The sequence below is a fragment of the Bufo bufo genome, chromosome 6, assembly GCF_905171765.1.
Source record: "Bufo bufo chromosome 6, aBufBuf1.1, whole genome shotgun sequence".
NCBI classification, from domain to species: domain Eukaryota; kingdom Metazoa; phylum Chordata; class Amphibia; order Anura; family Bufonidae; genus Bufo; species Bufo bufo.
The window spans coordinates 389,321,650-389,341,982 of record NC_053394.1 but is presented as its reverse complement, the minus strand read 5'-3'; the positions used below and the strand labels follow the sequence as shown (position 1 = coordinate 389,341,982).

The 20,333-nt window shown below is 42.5% G+C and overlaps 1 protein-coding gene and 1 long non-coding RNA gene across 2 annotated transcripts in view; both read left to right on the top strand.

Annotated features, from left to right (window-relative positions):
- LOC121003518 (zinc finger protein 850-like) overlaps nucleotides 1-20,333 on the top strand; it is a 732,238-nt gene that overhangs the window by 600,987 nt on the left and 110,918 nt on the right. Inside the window, exon 11 of the mRNA XM_040435420.1 lies at nucleotides 9,980-10,716. Within this exon, the coding sequence (XP_040291354.1) occupies nucleotides 9,980-10,716 (737 nt within the window). The remainder of the gene's footprint in view (nucleotides 1-9,979; nucleotides 10,717-20,333) is intronic.
- Nucleotides 1,932-8,752, top strand: LOC121003563. Its single transcript, XR_005779504.1, has 4 exons — nucleotides 1,932-1,976; nucleotides 3,158-3,187; nucleotides 3,419-3,485; nucleotides 8,717-8,752. It is a non-coding gene; the product is annotated as an uncharacterized LOC121003563 (long non-coding RNA).

Here is a 20,333-nt window from a genome sequence, read left to right as displayed (position 1 = left end):
AAGACATATCCAGGAGATCTCAGAGACGTGGACTGGAGCAGGGTGCGTTATATAGAAGACATATCCAGGAGATCTCAGAGATGTGGACTGGAGCAGGGGGCGTTATATAGAAGGCATATCCAGGAGATCTCAGAGATGTGGACTGGAGCAGGGGGCGTTATATAGAAGACATATCCAGGAGATCTCAGAGACTTGAACTGGAGCAGGGGAAACAATTCTTATAATTTTTAGGGAAATTTCCCAAACCTGCTTTTTAAAGGGGTTCTCCGGGCTTCTAATATTGATGACCTGTCCTCAAGATAGGACATTGGTATCGGATTGGCGGGGATTCGACACCCGGCACCCCCACAGGTCAGCTGTATGAGGAGAAGGCGCGCGCCGTCTTCTGTCCTGCTCGCCGCTGTCATGTCTATGGCAAGACGGAAGAGAGACGGGAGACGTCAGGCGCGCACAGTGTGTACCTTCTCTTCATACAGCTGATCGAATGGGGGTGCTGGATGTCGGACCCCCCTCCCCCGATCTGATATTGATGACCTCCGCTCACCTATGATCTCGATGTGCTGCTGGATCCTATAGTTCTCTCGTGTGCCGGCACACTTACTTGCGCGTGTGTAGTAGGGATACGGGAACGCCGACTTCTGCTGTTTCAGTGTCCGGAATGGTATGAAGGATAAGTTTATTCCTCTCAATAGGTTGGTGCCGCAATTACACTCGATGGATTAATACCGGAGTTACACCAGACGCATTTCCAAACTGTACGTTTTCTTCCTCAGTGGTTGCAATAGTATAAAAATGAGGGACCAATCGCTCCTTATCCGGAGCTGTGCTGATATCAGAACCTGGGCCGGACCGTGTCAGGATGTTTTTGTAGTATTCTAGCCATTTACAATGCACACCCTGCGGTTTCTTCAGTTGTTCTATATACCAACAAATGAAACCTACAAATGATCTAGATTATAAAATCCAATATATAGAAAATACTAAACATCCAAGTTGATCAACAAGTCATAAAACTGGGAATAAAAAGAAATATAGAATAAAATAGACACATGTAGTGTAAAAGGGTTAATGTGATCTTCATTCCGGGGTGTTAGTTCGCTCTGCAGGTCTGTCTGCATTTTATTCTATATATTTTGTTTTATTCCCAGTTTTATGACTTGTTGATCCACTTTTTATGACCTATCATGAAACTGCCTTGACCTCACACATGTTTCGATCCATATAAAAAGAGAGAACAAACATCTACACTTTATTATCTCCTCCGATGTCTCCTCTTATATCCAGGATTTGACATTGTCTCATCTTCTCTCCATTCAGGTTCCTACAATATAGGATTCGCCCAGTGGAGATCTTCTATATAAGATCCTTCTCCTGATTGACCCCACAAGGATGGACAGGGACAAGATGGCGGAGAGGATAATAAATCTCACCCTAGAGATCCTCTTCCGGCTTACTGGAGAGGTGAGAGATTCTGATGATGTCACATTACATCATCTTATCTATGTTACTAACAGATGGACATGACTGGAGAGGTGAGGGACTCTGGAGATGTATGGAGTGATATTTATTACTGTGTCTCTCCATAACCAGGACTACACAGTAGTGAAGAAGACCTCTAGTGAGCGCTGTCAGGACCCTGTGTCTGAAGGATGGGGAAGAACCCTGAGCCCAATCATGAAGCCTCCACCTCACCCCCTGATACATGAGGAAATCAATAGAGAGAAGATCCTAGAACTCACCAACAAGATGATTGAGCTGCTGACTGGAGAGGTGACGCTGCTGGGAATGCTGGGACATTATACAGGAACGCTATGAAGGGATCTGGGTGATGACTGTATCATTGTGTTGTCAGGTTCCTATAAGATGTCAGGATGTCACCGTCTATTTCTCCATGGAGGAGTGGGAGTATTTAGAAGGACACAAAGATCAGTACAAGGACATCATGATGGAGGATCACCGACCCCTCACATCACCAGGTAATAGACATGACTAAATCCACACGTCCTCTCATTATCTGTATGTAAGAGATGAATTCAGTCACTGGATGTGTTTCCTACTGTTGGAAATTGGCCACAACAACACAAAACTTCTTGAAGCAACTTCTTCCGAAGATTCTTTTGTTTAAGCCTCATTCACACATCAGTGTTTTGTCAGTGATTTCCATCAGTGATTGTGAGCCAGAACCAGGATTTGAGCCTCCACAGACATAAGGTATAGGGGAAACTCTGTACCTGTTCTGTGTTTAGAGTCTCTCCTGGTTTTGGCTTAAAATCTCTGATGGAAATCTGAAGAGCAGCAAGACCTCATTGAAGTCAATGTAAAATGTGGGCAGATTATGGCATAAGAGGTAAATGGAAGTGAATTACAGCCGTGGTAAAAGGCAGCGCTCCGTTATAAGTCCTGGACACCGTCCTTTATACCTCAGAGAACAAAGGAATCATTAATATTTTATTCCAGTTTTCCGCAGTGTGTCGCTGTACGTAGACTTCAGTGTTTTACACACAGATTCCATCTTTCCATCATTCTCATACGTAACCATAGATCTACACAAGTTACACCGACAACAACTTCTACTTGGATAAAAGTTCCTTATCACGATCTCTTGTTACATAAATAATTTCCATTAATCCTCTCCAATTCAAGTACCAATCTCCATTGTTCTTTCCAAAGAGCCCCATGGTCCATAAAGCCAAGATCGGCTCTTTCGTTTATCACCGGTCCAACACCGAGGATCGATCCTGATCATAAACATGCAAATGGTTTGTTTTAATAGAAATACATTTATCTTGGCCAAGGCTTCCACTTCTAGTGCAAATATTATCTACTTTCTAAAGGTCACCATTCCATCATAACATGTTTAATCGATTACTTAAAGGCCTCTATTTTCTCAGCAAAAGTAGTTAGTACTAAAAGTACTCAGTATTCACTTCAAAATGGTGATTAACCCTTTAGCTAAGCTCCTTTTTGAGGTGTAAACACAAGGGGGTCCTTTACTATTCTGAAATAAGCCTAAATTAGACGTATTTCAGGCGCAGATGTCGGTGCAATGGGGGGCAGCAGGTCTACAATTGTCGTCTTAATAAATGTGCCCCAAGATGTATACCTAAGACAACATGGCTGACCATCCGATCTAATCCTGATTCTGCAACACCTACAGTTAAGGAAGAGAGAACAACACCCGAGAGATGTCCCAGTCCTCTTCTTCCACAGAATAATTCAGAAGAACATCACTATGTCCCACAGGACGATCAGGTAGATGGATATAAGGGCATCATGATGGAGGATCACTGGCCTCTCATATCACCAGGTAATAGACATGACTAAATTCACATGTCCTCTCATTATCTGTATGTAAGGAATGAATTCAGTCACTGGATGTGTTTCCTACAGTAAAGGAAGAGGTAAGAACACCAGAGAGATGTCCCAGTCCTCTTCTTCTACAGGATGGTTCAGAAGAACATCACAATGCCCCACAGGATGATCAGGTAGATGGAGATAAGTTCTAATGAAATGTCCCCTATGATCTGTAGAAGACTGTGAAGATCTTGTGTTCAGTCTTGTTTTATCCACCAGTATTATATGATTTATCCTTGTGTAATGAGAAAGGTGGAGATGGCAGGATTATAGATGACCATAGACGTTACATGTTGTCTGGATCTTCTCACTATTTTCTGCCTGTACAGACTTTTAAGATGGCCTCTGTCAACTGCTGCAGATCTTTTGTGGTTGCACAAGAGTGGCACAACAGTTTTCTGAGAGGTCTTGGGCCAGGACCATACAATACTACAAATGGTCAACCAAAGTTGTGCCCTGATTGTCAGCTTGAAGGATTGACAGCTTGAACATGAACATCAGGAGATAAATGCATCATTTATTATCTTCAAAGGTTTTGTAGTCTAGGGTGCAGTCTCCTGGTGTCTCCTTACTGTCAGAATGGCAGTACCAAGATCATACCACGGATTCTATTCTAGCACATGTAGATGCAAGTCATCCTTCTTACTTGCATAGAGTATAATATAATATTCAGGGGCGTAGCTAAAGGCTCATGTGCCCTGGTGCAAGAGTTCAGCTTGGGCCCCCTTCCCTCAGTGCTTTGTGGCCAGGGACAGGGAAGCACATAGCCTTCGTGCTGCCTGAGGCGAAAATTGAAATTGCATCCCCTGCCCCAAGCCAAATTCTCCTTCCCTCCAGCCAGAGATGTAACTTGACCTGCATGAACTTTGTATAGTACCGGTGTCTTCTTATGTGACACAAGGGTCTTTGGGCCCCCTCAGGCTCCTAGGTCCCATAGCGACTGCACTCCTTATAGCAGGGGCGGGGAACCTCTTTGTAACATCGTTCAGGGGCGATACAAAATTCTCAACTTAAACATTTGACTGCTATATTTGGTCACACATATAAGTGACTTAGGGTACTTTGACACTTGCGTTGTGAGGATCCGGCAGGCAGTTCCGTCGCCGGAACTGCCTGCTGGATCCGGGAATCCGTACGCAAACGGATACCATTTGTAGACTGATCCGGATGTGGATCCGTCTCACAAATGCATTGCAAAACCCGTTGTCATCCGGAAAAACTGATCCAGTGTTTATTTCTCCACATCTTTAAAGGTCTGCGCATGCGCAGACCGCAAAATCGGGTCCATTTTTCCAGAACACTTAGGGTCGGATCCAGAATTAATGCATTATAATGGAAAATAATCCCGGCAAGTGTTGTGGATTTTTGGCCGCAGAAGATACCCCAGCATGCTTCGGTATTTTCTCCGTCCAAAAACCATACAGTGACTGAAATGAAGACATCCTGATGCATACTGAACGGATTGCTCTCCATTCAGAATGCATTAGGATAAAACTGAAGCGTTTTTTTCCGGTATTGAGCCCCTAGGACGGAACTCGATACCGGAAAACTTTAACGCTAGTGTGAAAGTACCCTTAGGTATAAGTTACAGAAATTGTGCTTCAATAAAAAAATCTAGAGCGCTGTATCTAGAGGCACCATTTTGACCACATCTAGCAGTCTAATTTTTAAGTTGAGAATGTTATATATTTAGTTCTTTATTTGGCATTAATGTGAGCAAAGCAAAACCCAGAGGGTTCCAGAGAGGGGTTCACCCAGCTTTCACTGTCCCTGTCACTGTCCCTGCCTCTTTCTTCGCAAATGTCCCTGCCTATGTCCCTTTCTCAGCCTCAGATCTGCCCCACACCTCCATAAGCCTCAAATCACATTCCTGTCAGACCCCCCCCAGCCTACATCAGCCTCAGAGCAGACCCTCCCTAGCCTCAGATCAGACCCTCATCAGACCCTTCAGCCTCAGATCAGACCCCCCCAGTCCTTATCAGACCCCTAGCCTCAGATCAGACCTCAGCTCCGACATTTTAAATAAATAAAAACAAAAAATTGCCTCTCCAGCTCCGGGCGGCGCTGCCACTTGGCAGATTCACTTACCCTCCCTGGTCTTCTTCCCGCCACGCTGTACTGTGACCTGACAGCACACAGCGTCAGGTCATAGTGCGCATCTACATGGTCTACATCCTGACACTGTACGTGTCAGGACACAGCGTGGGGCCGGAAAAAGACCAGGGAAGGTGAGTACAGGTAGCAATGCGCTGTTCTCACCTTCCTGTACCTCACCTTCACAATATGTTCTGGCAGGGAGCCACATTACATGGCCCCGCGGGTTGCACACGGCCCTCGGGCCAGAGGTTCCCCACCCCTGCATTACATTTACGCCCCTGATAATATTGGAAGTTGATTATTGGAAAAGCTATATAAGATTATTTTCATCAGCATATATCATTTTCTAGCTGCTCAGATGCATCCATACATTTTGAACCTTTGATTATGGATACCTGGTCATGTGATCTCTAGTCTGACCTCCAGTCTGAGGCTTGCTGTCTCTCTCCTGTGCGGCCGACATCCTGTGAACTACAAGATTACAGTATCATTTATCAGATCCCTCTGGAGAGCTCCCTCCCCACCAGCTGCTCCTCCTTGTCTCCTGTATGTCCCTAAACATATCATGCCGCTGAAGATCTCATCTCTACATTATCCATTACACATGAAGAGCAAAGGTTTAGAGTCTAAACCTTGTAGAAGTGGAGAGACATTTAATTGTGCCACTGTCTTTAAATTACAAAAAACACACTTGCCATTTTGCTTGTTCTGTTAAATAATCTGTCTGTACCAAACCCCTGACTTTTCATTTATAGGCCTCATAATAAAATGTCTGAGAAATGGAAGAGTGCAAAACGAAAGACCCATGCCTCGTCCTCCCAGAGTCAGAATGTGGGTGGTAGTAGCAGTATCAGTACCTGCCAGGAGTAGTAGTAGTTGGCCACAGTTCTCCCTGGCTCCTAATATTATTGAGGACACAGAGGATAGAATTGTGGACTGGATGGCTCAGCGTTTAGACTACCATGAGGAGGAGATTCGGGGGAGGAGGGTCACCTCATGCATAGCTGTGTTTGTGGTGGTAGGAGTAGTGGCACCTGTAGCTGCACTGGTGCTGGTAGGGGCAGTGGTAGCAGCAGTGGAACTCAAGGCAAGTATAAAGCAGGGAACCTGGAGGGGGCTAGGAAGCCCATGATGACATATCACAGTTTTCATGGCGGGGAGGTTGAGGACTATTACAATGATTGTGTGTTGGACAGGATCTGGGAGCTAGATCAGGGTGCTGAGAAGAAGGTAACATCAGAGGAAGAGGATGGTGGCAGTGGCAGCAATACAGAGTGAAGGCAACATACAGTTAGAACCTCCCAAAACCTGCCAGGGCCAGATCTGCTTCTAGTATTGTCAGCTTGGGAACTGGTGATGCTGATGATACTGTGGTCGCAGGCTGAAAACGTGCCAGACCTAAAACAAGCTCGGCTGCAGCTAGCTCTGTGTGGAGTGTGCAAGTATCTCCTGTCTGGCAGTTCTTCTCCACGGTGCTGGAAACAAAAGCAATGCCCTGTGCGAGATCTGCCAGATTACAATAAGCCATGGGGGTGACAGAGGTGTCTGCCAGCTACCACAACAAGAGACTCCTCCTTCTCCTGGTCTCCTTTGTGGCAGCCAGGCGGCATACACATGCAGTACTGTGTCCAAGTCATCATCAGTTACTGCTTCTCCTGCTCAGACTATGCCTCCTCCTAATCTGTCCCACCATCAGCCATCAATAATGGAATGTGTGGCCAAGAAACAACTCTGCTTGCACAAGTTGCTGGTGGTGCAGTCTCTGTGGTACCACTTTGTGGACTCTGTTGCCTTTAGAGGGCTAATGGCATGTGCTCAGCCTCACTAGAAGTTATCTAGCTGGCATTTTTCAAAAAAAGCCATCCCTGCTTTGTACTCTCAAGTGGCGGTGAATGTAGGCCACTCCTTGCAATTCTAGCTGTGCAGCAAGGTGCACACAATGGACACCTGGAGCAATGGTTACGGACTGGAACAGTTCATGCCTTTCATAGCCCATTAGATCAATGTTTTTTGCAGCGAGGCAGCACTGTAACAAGAAGGCCAGGTCCTATTGACACCTCCACGTTTGTTCCAACACCAGGCACTTATCGGCCTCCTCCATGGATATCCTCCTGTCCCAAACAGAAGCAGGGCAGAACATCGCTCCCCCTCCCCCTTCTTCCTATCGTGTGAAGCGTTGCCATGCCGTTTTAGAGCTGATCTCCCTGGGTGATAGTAGCCACATAGCCAAATACTTTCTAAAGGGCATCAAGCAGCAAACAACCGCGCTGGCTGTCTCCTCACCTAACTCCAACTGGGCAAGGTGGTCAGAGACAATTGCAGAAACATTGTGGCTGCTTTGTGTTTGGGAGAAATAACACATGCTCCCTGAATGATGCATGCGATAAATCTAGTCGTGCAGCGTTTGTTAAAAAAAAGTACAGTGACTTTTGGAAGGGACTAATAATAGTAATATAATAATCATATAATATAATCGTAATCAGTTCTCACCTCTCCTGTCCTTATACTATAATCAGTGATAAGCAGGGTGTTCTAGTGGTGATAGATAATCAGTTCTCACCTCTCCTGTGTTCTCCCCTGTCCCTTATACTAGGTACAGTATCTTCATGCCTGCAGTCATCCCAAAGACATTCTAGACAGAACAGGCAGACAGCATTAAAGGGTTTGTTCAGGAATAAGTAACTTTTCACATGTGCCCGCAGCCTCTACTATGGAAAGAGTCATACGTACCTGCTACCCTTAGCTCTGGTTATGTGTGCCAGCTCCTGTGTGTCCATCTTCCAGTAAATGTTGTTTGCTCCCTCGCCGGCACAGGCATGGTCACCTGCTTTACTGCAGCCAATGACTGGCTTTAGAGGTGATGTGTCTCTTGTGGACATGTTACCCCTGAATCCAGTCATTGGCTGCAGCAGAGCAGATGATTATGCCCATTCCTAGGAGGTAAATAAGCCACGGACCGAAAGAACTTTGTCTTACCGGCTTCACAGCCCTGGGGCGACCAGCAAGAGCAACAGGTGCGCAAACAATGTAATGTCATATACACACAATGTAATGTTAGGGATGGAATATAAGGGCTGCTCTCCCTGCATTGCAAACTGGTTGGAATAACGAAGCAATCAGATTGGATTTATACAGGAGACCTGTAGATATTTGGGTCAGATAACTCCTGCTGTCCGGTCATTTTTAGTCGTCTTTTCAGGTCATATAAAACCTTCCACACGACTTCTCCAACCGTCTGATGACTTCTACAATATTTCTTTCACAGCTTGTGAATCCGGGTGAAGATCTGAACAATATTAATCCTACAGAGACATATGTGAGGGGTGATGAGCAGAGTACAGAGGACATTCCTACAGATAACCGCCCAGGTGAGTAGTGACCACTAAGTAAAGCAGAGAGGTCTCTAAGATTCTACTTATACAAATAAAAAATAGATATATTGTGCAATGTGGGAATAATGATATTATAATTATTATTATTGATGAGTATATATGAAAGTATAAAGGAACAAACATAAATCTCACATATGGAGAGACTTGTACACAATAACAATTACTAATAATTACTACTAATAATAAAGTTACTCCCAAGACCATTTGGTAACTAAACCACAAATTCCTATCCCTCTACAGTACAGTGTAGTTACTATACAGAGGTCTTCTCATGTCTCTCCAGTCCCGGTCTTTGCTCTGGCCCCTCCAGGTTTCCTCTTCTGTAGCACTTTTCTTTTCTCTTCTCCTTCTCTCTTCTGCCTCTTCGCTTCTTCCTTCCTTCCTTCCTTCCTTCCTTCCTAACAGCTAACTACTGTGTGGGGCCACTAAGGGGAAGCATTATTGTAAGTGGCATAACTACTGTTTGGAGACATCAAGGGGGCATAACTACTGTGTGGGGGCACTAAGGAGGCATTCTCCTGAAGGCACTAAACAGGAATTCTACTGTGAAAGGGACTCTTAGGGGAGATAACTATGGTGTGGGGAACTAAGGGGGCATTCAACGCCTCTTTTCCAGTGCTAGGAAATGTTTTATTTATATGTATTTAAAATGACTGATTGGGTGGAGGTTGCACGGAAGTTGCTCAAGGTGGGGGCCAACCTGGCCTAGTTATGGCCTCGGTCTACTATTAGATTGGGATCTCTTTGGCCACCACTGTTTTAGTCAGTTAATTCTTGTATTTTGTGCCATACCTTTTTGTGGATTTTTTTTATACTGAAATGTAATAAAATTTCAATAGAATATTTTGGTATATTATTCATTAATAATAAAAATGTGTTTTATTCTTGGCAGATGACTGTACCAGGAACTTAGAGAAACTCCTGGTATCTTCAGATTTTGAAATAGACGATTGTGGAATCACACGAGATACATTTGGAGAGCATGCCAATGTCCAAGATATACCCTCATCTAATCACAGCCACAATGTATCATTTGATAATTTTAAATGGGTCCGATCTTTTGATTTATCACAGACTGAAACACAGAATAAAAGTCACCACAGAAGAGGTGCGAAACATCAAACAGCTCACTTAAGAGAGAAGCCATATTCATGTTCAGAATGTGGGAAATGTTTCAACAATAATTCAGCTCTTGTTATACATCAGAGAAATCACACAGGGGAGAAGCCATATCCATGTTCAGAATGTGGGAAATGTTTTAAGCGGAAATCCGCTCTTGTTATACATCAGAGAGTTCACACAGGAGAGAAGCCATATCCATGTTCAGAATGCGGCGAATGTTTTAAGTATAAATCAAATCTTGTTGTACATCAGAGAAATCACACAGGGGAGAATCCATTTTCGTGTTCAGAATGTGGGAAATGTTTTAAGCATAAATCAGCTCTTGTTGTACATCAGAGAAATCACACAGGAGAAAAGCCATATTCATGTTCAGAATGTGGTACATTTTTTAACAGTAAATCAGATCTTGCTATACATCAGAGAATTCACACAGGGGAGAAGCCATTTTCATGCTCAGAATGTGGGAAATGTTTTAAGCATAAATCAAATCTTGTTGTACATCAGAGAATTCACACAGGAGAAAAGCCATATCCATGTTCAGAATGTGGTAAATTTTTTAACAGTAAATCAGATCTTGCTATACATCAGAGAATTCACACAGGGGAGAAGCCATTTTCATGTTCAGAATGTGGGAAATGTTTTAAGCAGAAATCAAAACTTGTTGTACATCAGAGAATTCACACAGGGGAGAAGCCATTTTCATGTTCAGAATGTGGGAAATGTTTTAACCAGAAATCAGTTCTTGTTACACATCATAAAACACACAGAGAGAAGCCATCTCCATGCTTAGCTCTTTAGAGAACACCCTTATGTGTTTTTATGGTAGTCAGTGTCGCTAACTGGCCTTATTCCGTCAGACACCCTTTTTACAGGGATATAAAACAGAACCTTGCTTTGAGTTACCAGAGGTGGCTGAGGGCTTGGAGTGATGATTAGGACCACTGTGAGAGCTCCCCAAACACGTGTTGTCTCCTGTATTGAATGAAAACCGGTCATCAAAGGAGAGATCCAGTTAAAAGTGAAAGTTTATACTGTATATATAAATGTTTAGTGAGAGGAAATAAATAAAAAAAAACTATAGGACCTGATATAAAAAGATAACTACCTATTCCAGCCCCAGTCTGTTCTACCTTTAGGCGCCCCCGGAAGAAGGCAGATGCCGAAACGTGCGTTGGGGTGTATGGCTCTCCTGAGGAAATATCTCCCCCAATTTCATGGGTAGGTTTGTGGGATCTAATTGTTAGTAATATGAGGGTGTTTCCCTGCTTATTGCACTTTGCACTTTATCTATGTTAGGAGGTTTGGGAGCACACATTGATAGTGATTCACTGTGACTGCCAGTTCTTTGTCGCTGTTTTTTATACTTATATACAATTTAGGTAGTTGCATATACTTTTTGACATTTTTCCCTTATTTTTGGGTTTAACATAAATCTTACCTTTTTGGTGCACTACCTTTTTGTATTGTTACCTTGGGATTTAAAACCAATGAGACGACTTCTGGTGTTATTTTATGGCAGCCTTACTTGATCACTTATCTTCCCTTCCACCTCCAGGGACGTTTTAGCATTGTACTACAAGTCTCCATTTATATTCATCTGTGTTATGCTTTTCCTCAGGAGTGATTTGTATCACATCTTTTGATGTACTTTTGTGTCTTTTGTCATATTTATGTATTTAATAAAATTAATGATTATTTTAGCCTGGTTAGTCTCAGTTTGCTTTTTAGGACCTTTACCTTTTAGAAGTATTTGTAAAATGAAAAAACATCAAATATGAGCTTGTCACGGAACCCTTACTGGGTTTCATCAGTAATGTGGAAGTTCTCCCAACAAGTGACCCAGGTGAGAATTGCCTCATTACATAGAAGTTCGTTCTCCTAAAGGAATATCATCTTAATCTGCACACCCTGACCAAAATGTACCTGTAGATAAAACCAACAAGTGGGGTCCCCGCCACCCCTGTATTTGTAGAAGTCATGTGGTTTACTCATCTCACATTAATTCACCAGTGGGTGAATCCTTGGTTATTTTCTTATTTGTATGTCCCACCAGCTCTGGATTGTTTCGTTTTATAATTGAAGACTTGATATAAATTATTTTTATTGGATATGTTGAGTTTTTGATAATTTTGTTTCCTATGACTATTTTCATTCCTATTATTGTATGGTGATATGGAGATATGTTTTATTTGGAGGATCTCTCGGATGTCTTCCACCTGACAATACTTCTACAAGTAATGACGATACCTCGGATGGGGAGGGGGGTGATAGTGATCCCTTACTGTTTCTATGGATGGTTTTGGAAGCTGCCCCTTAATATATTCGGTAGGTGATTGCTTGTTTTGTGCACATAGTGGTTTCTACCTTGCCAGGGAGGGGCCGTTATGGTGCAGAAGCATCACTTGTCACATTTGGATGCCCCAGTTACAGTGATGTGTAAATGTCCCATAGGCCAAAATATATTTTAAAAGTATCAAAATATATAATAAAATAGAAAATAAACATTTGCATAGTTTCTCTTTTCACATGAAACAAAAATAAAATATCAAAACAGGGAACCAATTTTAACCATTTATTTTGGTGTCAATCTGCATATTTTAAGAATAAGGAGCTTGAGCTTGATTTGAAAATAAATCTCTGAAAAACATATTAATAAAAAGCCCCATGCGTCATGTAAAAAAAAGTTGCAGAAATTAGGTAGGCAGCACAATAAATAAAAATGAAGGGGTTGTCCTGGGTTAGAGTTGAATCCGGGCATATCCCCTTTTTCACCCAGGCAGCCCCTCTGAGATAAGCATTTAATGTTTTTGTTTTTTGTTTACATTTTTACCCTGCTAGGCGGAGGCTTCTCAGTTGTTTTACAGGCTAGGGCAGCGCTAAAGCCTGACCATTAGTGCCGGTGACGTCACCTGCAAAGCTGCTAGGCAGAAGCCTCCGCCTAGCAGAAACCCCGTAACATCACCGGGTCTGCAAAAAAAGCCCTTGTCCTGCGCGATAAATGTCGGATGCTCTCCACAAAGGGGCTGCCTGGATGAAGAAGGGGATATGTCTGTTCAGCTCTGAACCCAGACAACAGAGGGGTTTTCTTTATGGCCTATTATCAGGATAGATGTGGGGGATTCAATCAGCACAACCCTATATGTAGGTGCACATTGCTATGGCGAAATATATATACAAAGAAAAAGACACAAATGCAATGGCACTCTGCAACCAGCATTCTGCCCTGCCTCTATGCTGGATGAGGCATTGGTGTACATTTTGGCCAAAGCGTAATAAGCCACTCACCACGTCAAGGTCGCCTCTATGGAGTGGTCCATAACACTAGTTCCTACCTGTTTGTGGGCCATGACAGCCACACAAAATCCAGGGAATGCAGGTGCAGCATGCACGCCAAGCACACTCTGCTTTTAACCCCGTCCGGTGCCATTACAGCTTTCATCAGATCCAGGGATGCAAGTACCAAGATGCATGCTGAGCCCACCATATACTTCTCCTGGAGCCAAATGGCTACTGGTAGGTGCTATATTTGCAGACTCAGTTTTATACTGACTTTAAAACCAGCCTGGATCCGATAAAAGCTGTAATGGCACCGGACGGGGTTAAAAGCAGAGTGTGCTTGGCGTGCATGCTGCACCTGCATTCCCTGGACTTTGTGTGGTTGTCATGGCCCACAAACAGGTAGGAACTAGTGTTAGGGACCACTCCATAGAGGCGACCTTGACGTGGTGAGTGGCTTATTACGCTTTGGCCAAAATGTACACCAATGCCTCATCCAACATAGAGGCAGGGCAGAATGGGGGTTGCAGAGTGCCATTGCATTTGTGTCTTTTTCTTATTATCAGGATAGGCCATAACTATCAGATTGGATGAGATTGAGGGGTCTGATGCCTGTCACTGCAGTAGCGCTGCAACTCTGTGTCCCCCAGGCTATGTTGAAGACTTTTGAGGATTCCTCAGGTAAAGTGAGCTACAACATTGTTCATTTTATCAACTGTAGTGTCACAGGAATCATATATCACGCCACATGTCCATGTGGCCTGATATATATTGGTATGACGACTCGTGAGTTTCGGGTTCGCATACAGGAACATCAGAAAGACATTCGGGCAGCTGCCAAAATTGTGGATGGAGAAAGAGATAAACTTGTAAAACTAAAACCTATTGCAAAACATTTCCGTCAGAAACATAACAACTGTTGGCAGGACTTAAAATTCAGGGGGATAGATAGGGTCTCCCTTGGTGCGCGTGGCGGAGATCTGTTCAAACGGTTGGAGCAGGTTGAAAGCAAGTGGATTGTGAAGTTGAATACTCAGGTGCCATTTGGCCTGAATGACAAAATTCCATTTGCCTCGTTTTTGTAGGGTGCAGCATCATCCCTGATGTGTGGTGTTTTAGATAGTTAGGATGTCTATGTTTTTAGGTTATCTCTAGCCGGGTTCCTATGGTGTGATGTTTGTATTATGCACACTGATTTGATCTCTTTTTTGTCTACATATGTAGGGTATATATATACTGCTGTTGTGGGATCGGAAAATCTTTTTCTCCATAAGAATAAATATGGATAGGGCCTACAAACCAGTGGATCGTCTGGTGAACTGCGATCAATGAGTCATGTATATACATCATGTTATGAAATGCATTTATGTCTGTACATTATAAACACATGTTGATGAAATCATGTATTCTTATTACTAATAATTTTTAAATACATGTCTTTCTTTATTTTTATAACACATGTATTGTTCGTTCATGCCGGTGTTGTTGTACCGTGATAAGGCATGCATGACAATATATTTATTTTTATTATTTATTTCTATTTTTATTATATGTATTTGTGCACAACATATGTTTTAATACTATGATCATGTTTACTTATACTTTTTGCACGAGGGTAATTATTTATATAATCAAGTCAAACTGTATTTTTGTGGTATGATAATCATGTCCTTTGGAATGGGAATCATGCGGATATTGATGTGTATATTTGCTTACATAATAATGAATTGTGTCACAACTTATGTGTATTTTACATAAATATATATATATTGTTTATAGCACTATCACTAGTGTCATTAATCACTGTTGTTGTGGGTTTTTGTATTTCTAGTGGGGGGGGTTTATTCAGAATTTAATTCATGATGTATGGTATCTGTGCATATCTGTTTTGAGATATATATATCTTTAGAGATACATGACGAACCAAATATTGGTAGGGAGATAAGAAAAACCACATAACCCCATATGTGTATATGTTTTAGGATGGAGAGCGCACTGTTGGAGTAATAGATCTAAGACAGATTTTGCCCTTAACCTGCATGGAGCTCGTAGTGCGCACGTCCATCTGCGCAGCCGCGGGCGCACTGACGCGGCCCTGGCTCTGACGTAGGACGTCCTGTGCTCTGGTGAGCGTAGCCGTCCTGCGTCATTGCTACGGCCGGTCACGTGGGCATTGGCGGTGTGCGGCGGTTCGTGCGCCATAACACACGAGACGAGCATAACATACTATGCAGGTGAGGAATGCTGTGGAACCTGCCTCCTCATCAGTGTGCCCTTCATCTATAGGTGAGGTGAAAGTGTGTCCGCCCACTATGTGGACCATATATACCCGGCTAGGAAACTGTTTGTCATTACCCCTTGAAAAAGCTGACGGCGAAACGCGCGTCGGGGCACAGACTGTCAGTGCCGTGGTAGAGATTGTGGTCAGTATGCTTCCTCATTCATGTCATTATTTGTTTAGAGTCACCGATGTGAGTAATAGGTCCTTTTTAGTCTATGGTTCAATGTTTACTGTTTGCTACATGGTTTAGACAGGACTTAACTCGGTGTTGGGCATTGACCAATCTCCTTTGCTGTAAAGTAATTTTAGCACTTGCACTTTACGCACAATTATTGTAACTACCACATATCTGCGGTCTGTATGGCATTTTAAGTGTTCTTAAATGTCTGTGTGGCCAGTGGTCACAACTCTATTTTTTGTACCAATAAAAAGATCTGTGATTTTGTATAAAACTTTATTGCTTGAGTTGTGATTTGATACTTATAGATCCATATATCTTGTATTGGTTTTGTAATGAATGATTATGGATCATTTACTTATTTGAAATAAGGAAACAGTATTGGTTTATCTATATATTTTGTTGTTTCAGGATTTCCTTAGTTAATATGGACTTTCGTGCTAAAGAAAGTGACTGGCTATCACGGGTCACTACCATATTCAGGGATGGTGCTGCATCAGCCAATAACGCCGCTCAACCGGATGTATTTGAGACACAGAAAGTACTTAAATACCTATATAAAAGTCGCACCAAGACATGGTGGAACAAAGTCGCATTGGAGCAGTATTTGATTAAGGACCTAACACCACGGGGTCTTCGTGTACAGGTATATCCCTCTTTCCCACTGGAAGATGACACACTAAAGCTTAGATGGGAAGATGCCTGTAAGATTTGCTCCCGGACATTTCTAGAACTCCTAATAGGGTATGAGAAAAAACATTTGGAGGAAATAGAAAAATCTATAAATCCTTTACAAGAGAAACTACGTAATCTTATAGATCCTGAGGCCCTAAATCGTTTTGAACAAGAACTGAACTCTGACCATGCACGTTGGGATAAGGAAATTCAGGATATGAAGGCCAAGAAATTTCAGCGGGATATTGCGGATCACCAGCAGAGCAGGGTGTTCCGATGGCAATATAAACGTAGTTTTGGAGTCTCTGGCAATAGTTCCTCAGCATCCAATTACAGTGGGATATCTCAACAATCCCATCGATCCCAAACGAGATCTCAAACAAGATCACAGGATGGACAAAGATCAGACATTCCACCCCAGGATGTGTCAAGACAATACCATACACGAACACCTGTAAAACGTAAATACAATCCTGAGGAGAACCACGGTGGGGAACTAAAGGTAATTAACTTGTCTGACACACCACTTACTGTGGCACAGATTGAGGTGTTATCATTCGGACTAACCTTTAGTCCAGTGTCCACCTATGACAATTTTACGGCAATAAAGGATACTTTCCTTTTTGCACGTAAACTAATATACAAAAAACATTTCTCTAAAAATGATCTTGATGTCTTTTCAGCCCCGGAGGAACTGGAGGCGCTTCGAGCGCTAGAATCTCTGCTTCTGGAACAAGAGGTAGGCATGCCCAAGTTCCCGCCCTTCCCCCGTGGCCGGGCGACCACGTTTCCACCCTTGTCATGCAATTCCGCCATCGAGACTTTTGTCAAGATGGTGGTGCAGGAGTTGTATAGACTACCAGCGAGGAGGCCATATGATAATGTGTCGAAAAATCAGCGACTGGCCATAACAGAATTAAAGAATATGAAAAATGTGGTGATCAAACCAGCTGACAAGGGTGGAAACGTGGTTGTTTGGCCTACGGATATGTATGAAACTGAAGTATATAGGCAATTGCGGGATAGGATGTGTTACGAACGTTTGCCTGCCAATCCAACCATTGGTTTCAAACTCCAATTGGAGGACATTCTATCAAGAGGGGTAGAAGATAACATCATTACCCAATCGGTATACCAGAGCCTTTTAATCAAACATCCGGTCATCCCGACTTTATATCTACTACCGAAAGTCCATAAGTCCTCCACAAAGCCTCCTGGGAGACCGATTGTTTCGGGATGTGGTGGTCTTAATGAACCAGTGTGCCAGTTCTTGGACTTTTATCTAAAACCATGCGTTGAGAGTTTACCTTCGTATATTCGTGACTCGACAGACGTGTTAAAACGTCTGGAGAATGTAAAAATGGAGGATAACATGTTTTTAATAACATGTGATGTAGAATCGTTGTATACGTGTATTGCACACGATATAGGCTTGGAATCCTCTCTTTTCTTTCTACGCACAAGAAATCTTCCACAGGATTTGATTGATCTTTTGATGAAACTTCTAGACTACATATTGAGGCACAATTATTTTTTGTTTAAAGACCAACATTATTTACAACTACGAGGAGTAGCGATGGGTGCGAAATGCGCACCCTCGTATGCAAATTTATTTTTGGGTAATTGGGAGCGACAGTGTGTGCAGTCATCTATGGATGAAGCTGATGGGGAGGTAATATCATGGATGAGGTTTATTGATGATGTTTTGTTTATATGGCAGGGGTCACGGGTGTCTTTGGATTTGTTTTTGGAGAAATTAAATGCGAACAATTGGAACATCACTCTAACCAAAGTGGTAAGTCAGAAAGAAATTGACTTCCTAGACATCAACATTAAAGTAACAACTAATGGTGACCTTGAAACCTCGATCCATAGGAAATCAACTGCCGTTAACTCCTTGCTTCATGCGACTTCATTCCACCCCAAACATCAAAAAAACTCAATACCGATTGGTCAATTCTTGAGGGCAAGACGGATCTGCACATCAAGAGGCGAATTTGAAAGGGAATCTGAAACCTTAAAAAACCGTTTTACACAACGGGGTTACAATCAGAGTGATATACAACGTGGCTATACGCGTGCCGCCGCCGCATCAAGGGAATCCCTATTATCTCCCAAGGCTCGGGTCAACCCAGAAACTCCTGTCACACGCATGATAACTAACTATAATACTCAATGGTACAATATGAGAGAAATCTTCAGAAGATTTTGGCCCATCCTTAAATCGGATGTGGACCTGGGGAAAATAATTACCCCCACTCCCCAATTTGTGGCGAAACGTAGCAAAAATCTTAGGGATATTTTAGTGAGGAGCCATTATATACCATCTAAATCCGGATTCATTTTTGAATCCAAAGGGCCCAAATGGGGTTCTGTACCATGTGGTCATTGCACCACATGTAGAGCAATTACCAAAACCAAGACTTTTGAGGATTCCTCAGGTAAAGTGAGCTACAACATTGTTCATTTTATCAACTGTAGTGTCACAGGAATCATATATCACGCCACATGTCCATGTGGCCTGATATATATTGGTATGACGACTCGTGAGTTTCGGGTTCGCATACAGGAACATCAGAAAGACATTCGGGCAGCTGCCAAAATTGTGGATGGAGAAAGAGATAAACTTGTAAAACTAAAACCTATTGCAAAACATTTCCGTCAGAAACATAACAACTGTTGGCAGGACTTAAAATTCAGGGGGATAGATAGGGTCTCCCTTGGTGCGCGTGGCGGAGATCTGTTCAAACGGTTGGAGCAGGTTGAAAGCAAGTGGATTGTGAAGTTGAATACTCAGGTGCCATTTGGCCTGAATGACAAAATTCCATTTGCCTCGTTTTTGTAGGGTGCAGCATCATCCCTGATGTGTGGTGTTTTAGATAGTTAGGATGTCTATGTTTTTAGGTTATCTCTAGCCGGGTTCCTATGGTGTGATGTTTGTATTATGCACACTGATTTGATCTCTTTTTTGTCTACATATGTAGGGTATATATATACTGCTGTTGTGGGATCGGAAAATCTTTTTCTCCATAAGAATAAATATGGATAGGGCCTACAAACCAGTGGATCGTCTGGTGAACTGCGATCAATGAGTCATGTATATACATCATGTTATGAAATGCATTTATGTCTGTACATTATAAACACATGTTGATGAAATCATGTATTCTTATTACTAATAATTTTTAAATACATGTCTTTCTTTATTTTTATAACACATGTATTGTTCGTTCATGCCGGTGTTGTTGTACCGTGATAAGGCATGCATGACAATATATTTATTTTTATTATTTATTTCTATTTTTATTATATGTATTTGTGCACAACATATGTTTTAATACTATGATCATGTTTACTTATACTTTTTGCACGAGGGTAATTATTTATATAATCAAGTCAAACTGTATTTTTGTGGTATGATAATCATGTCCTTTGGAATGGGAATCATGCGGATATTGATGTGTATATTTGCTTACATAATAATGAATTGTGTCACAACTTATGTGTATTTTACATAAATATATATATATTGTTTATAGCACTATCACTAGTGTCATTAATCACTGTTGTTGTGGGTTTTTGTATTTCTAGTGGGGGGGGTTTATTCAGAATTTAATTCATGATGTATGGTATCTGTGCATATCTGTTTTGAGATATATATATCTTTAGAGATACATGACGAACCAAATATTGGTAGGGAGATAAGAAAAACCACATAACCCCATATGTGTATATGTTTTAGGATGGAGAGCGCACTGTTGGAGTAATAGATCTAAGACAGATTTTGCCCTTAACCTGCATGGAGCTCGTAGTGCGCACGTCCATCTGCGCAGCCGCGGGCGCACTGACGCGGCCCTGGCTCTGACGTAGGACATCCTGTCCTCTGGTGAGCGTAGCCGTCCTGCGTCATTGCTACGGCCGGTCACGTGGGCATTGGCGGTGTGCGGCGGTTCGTGCG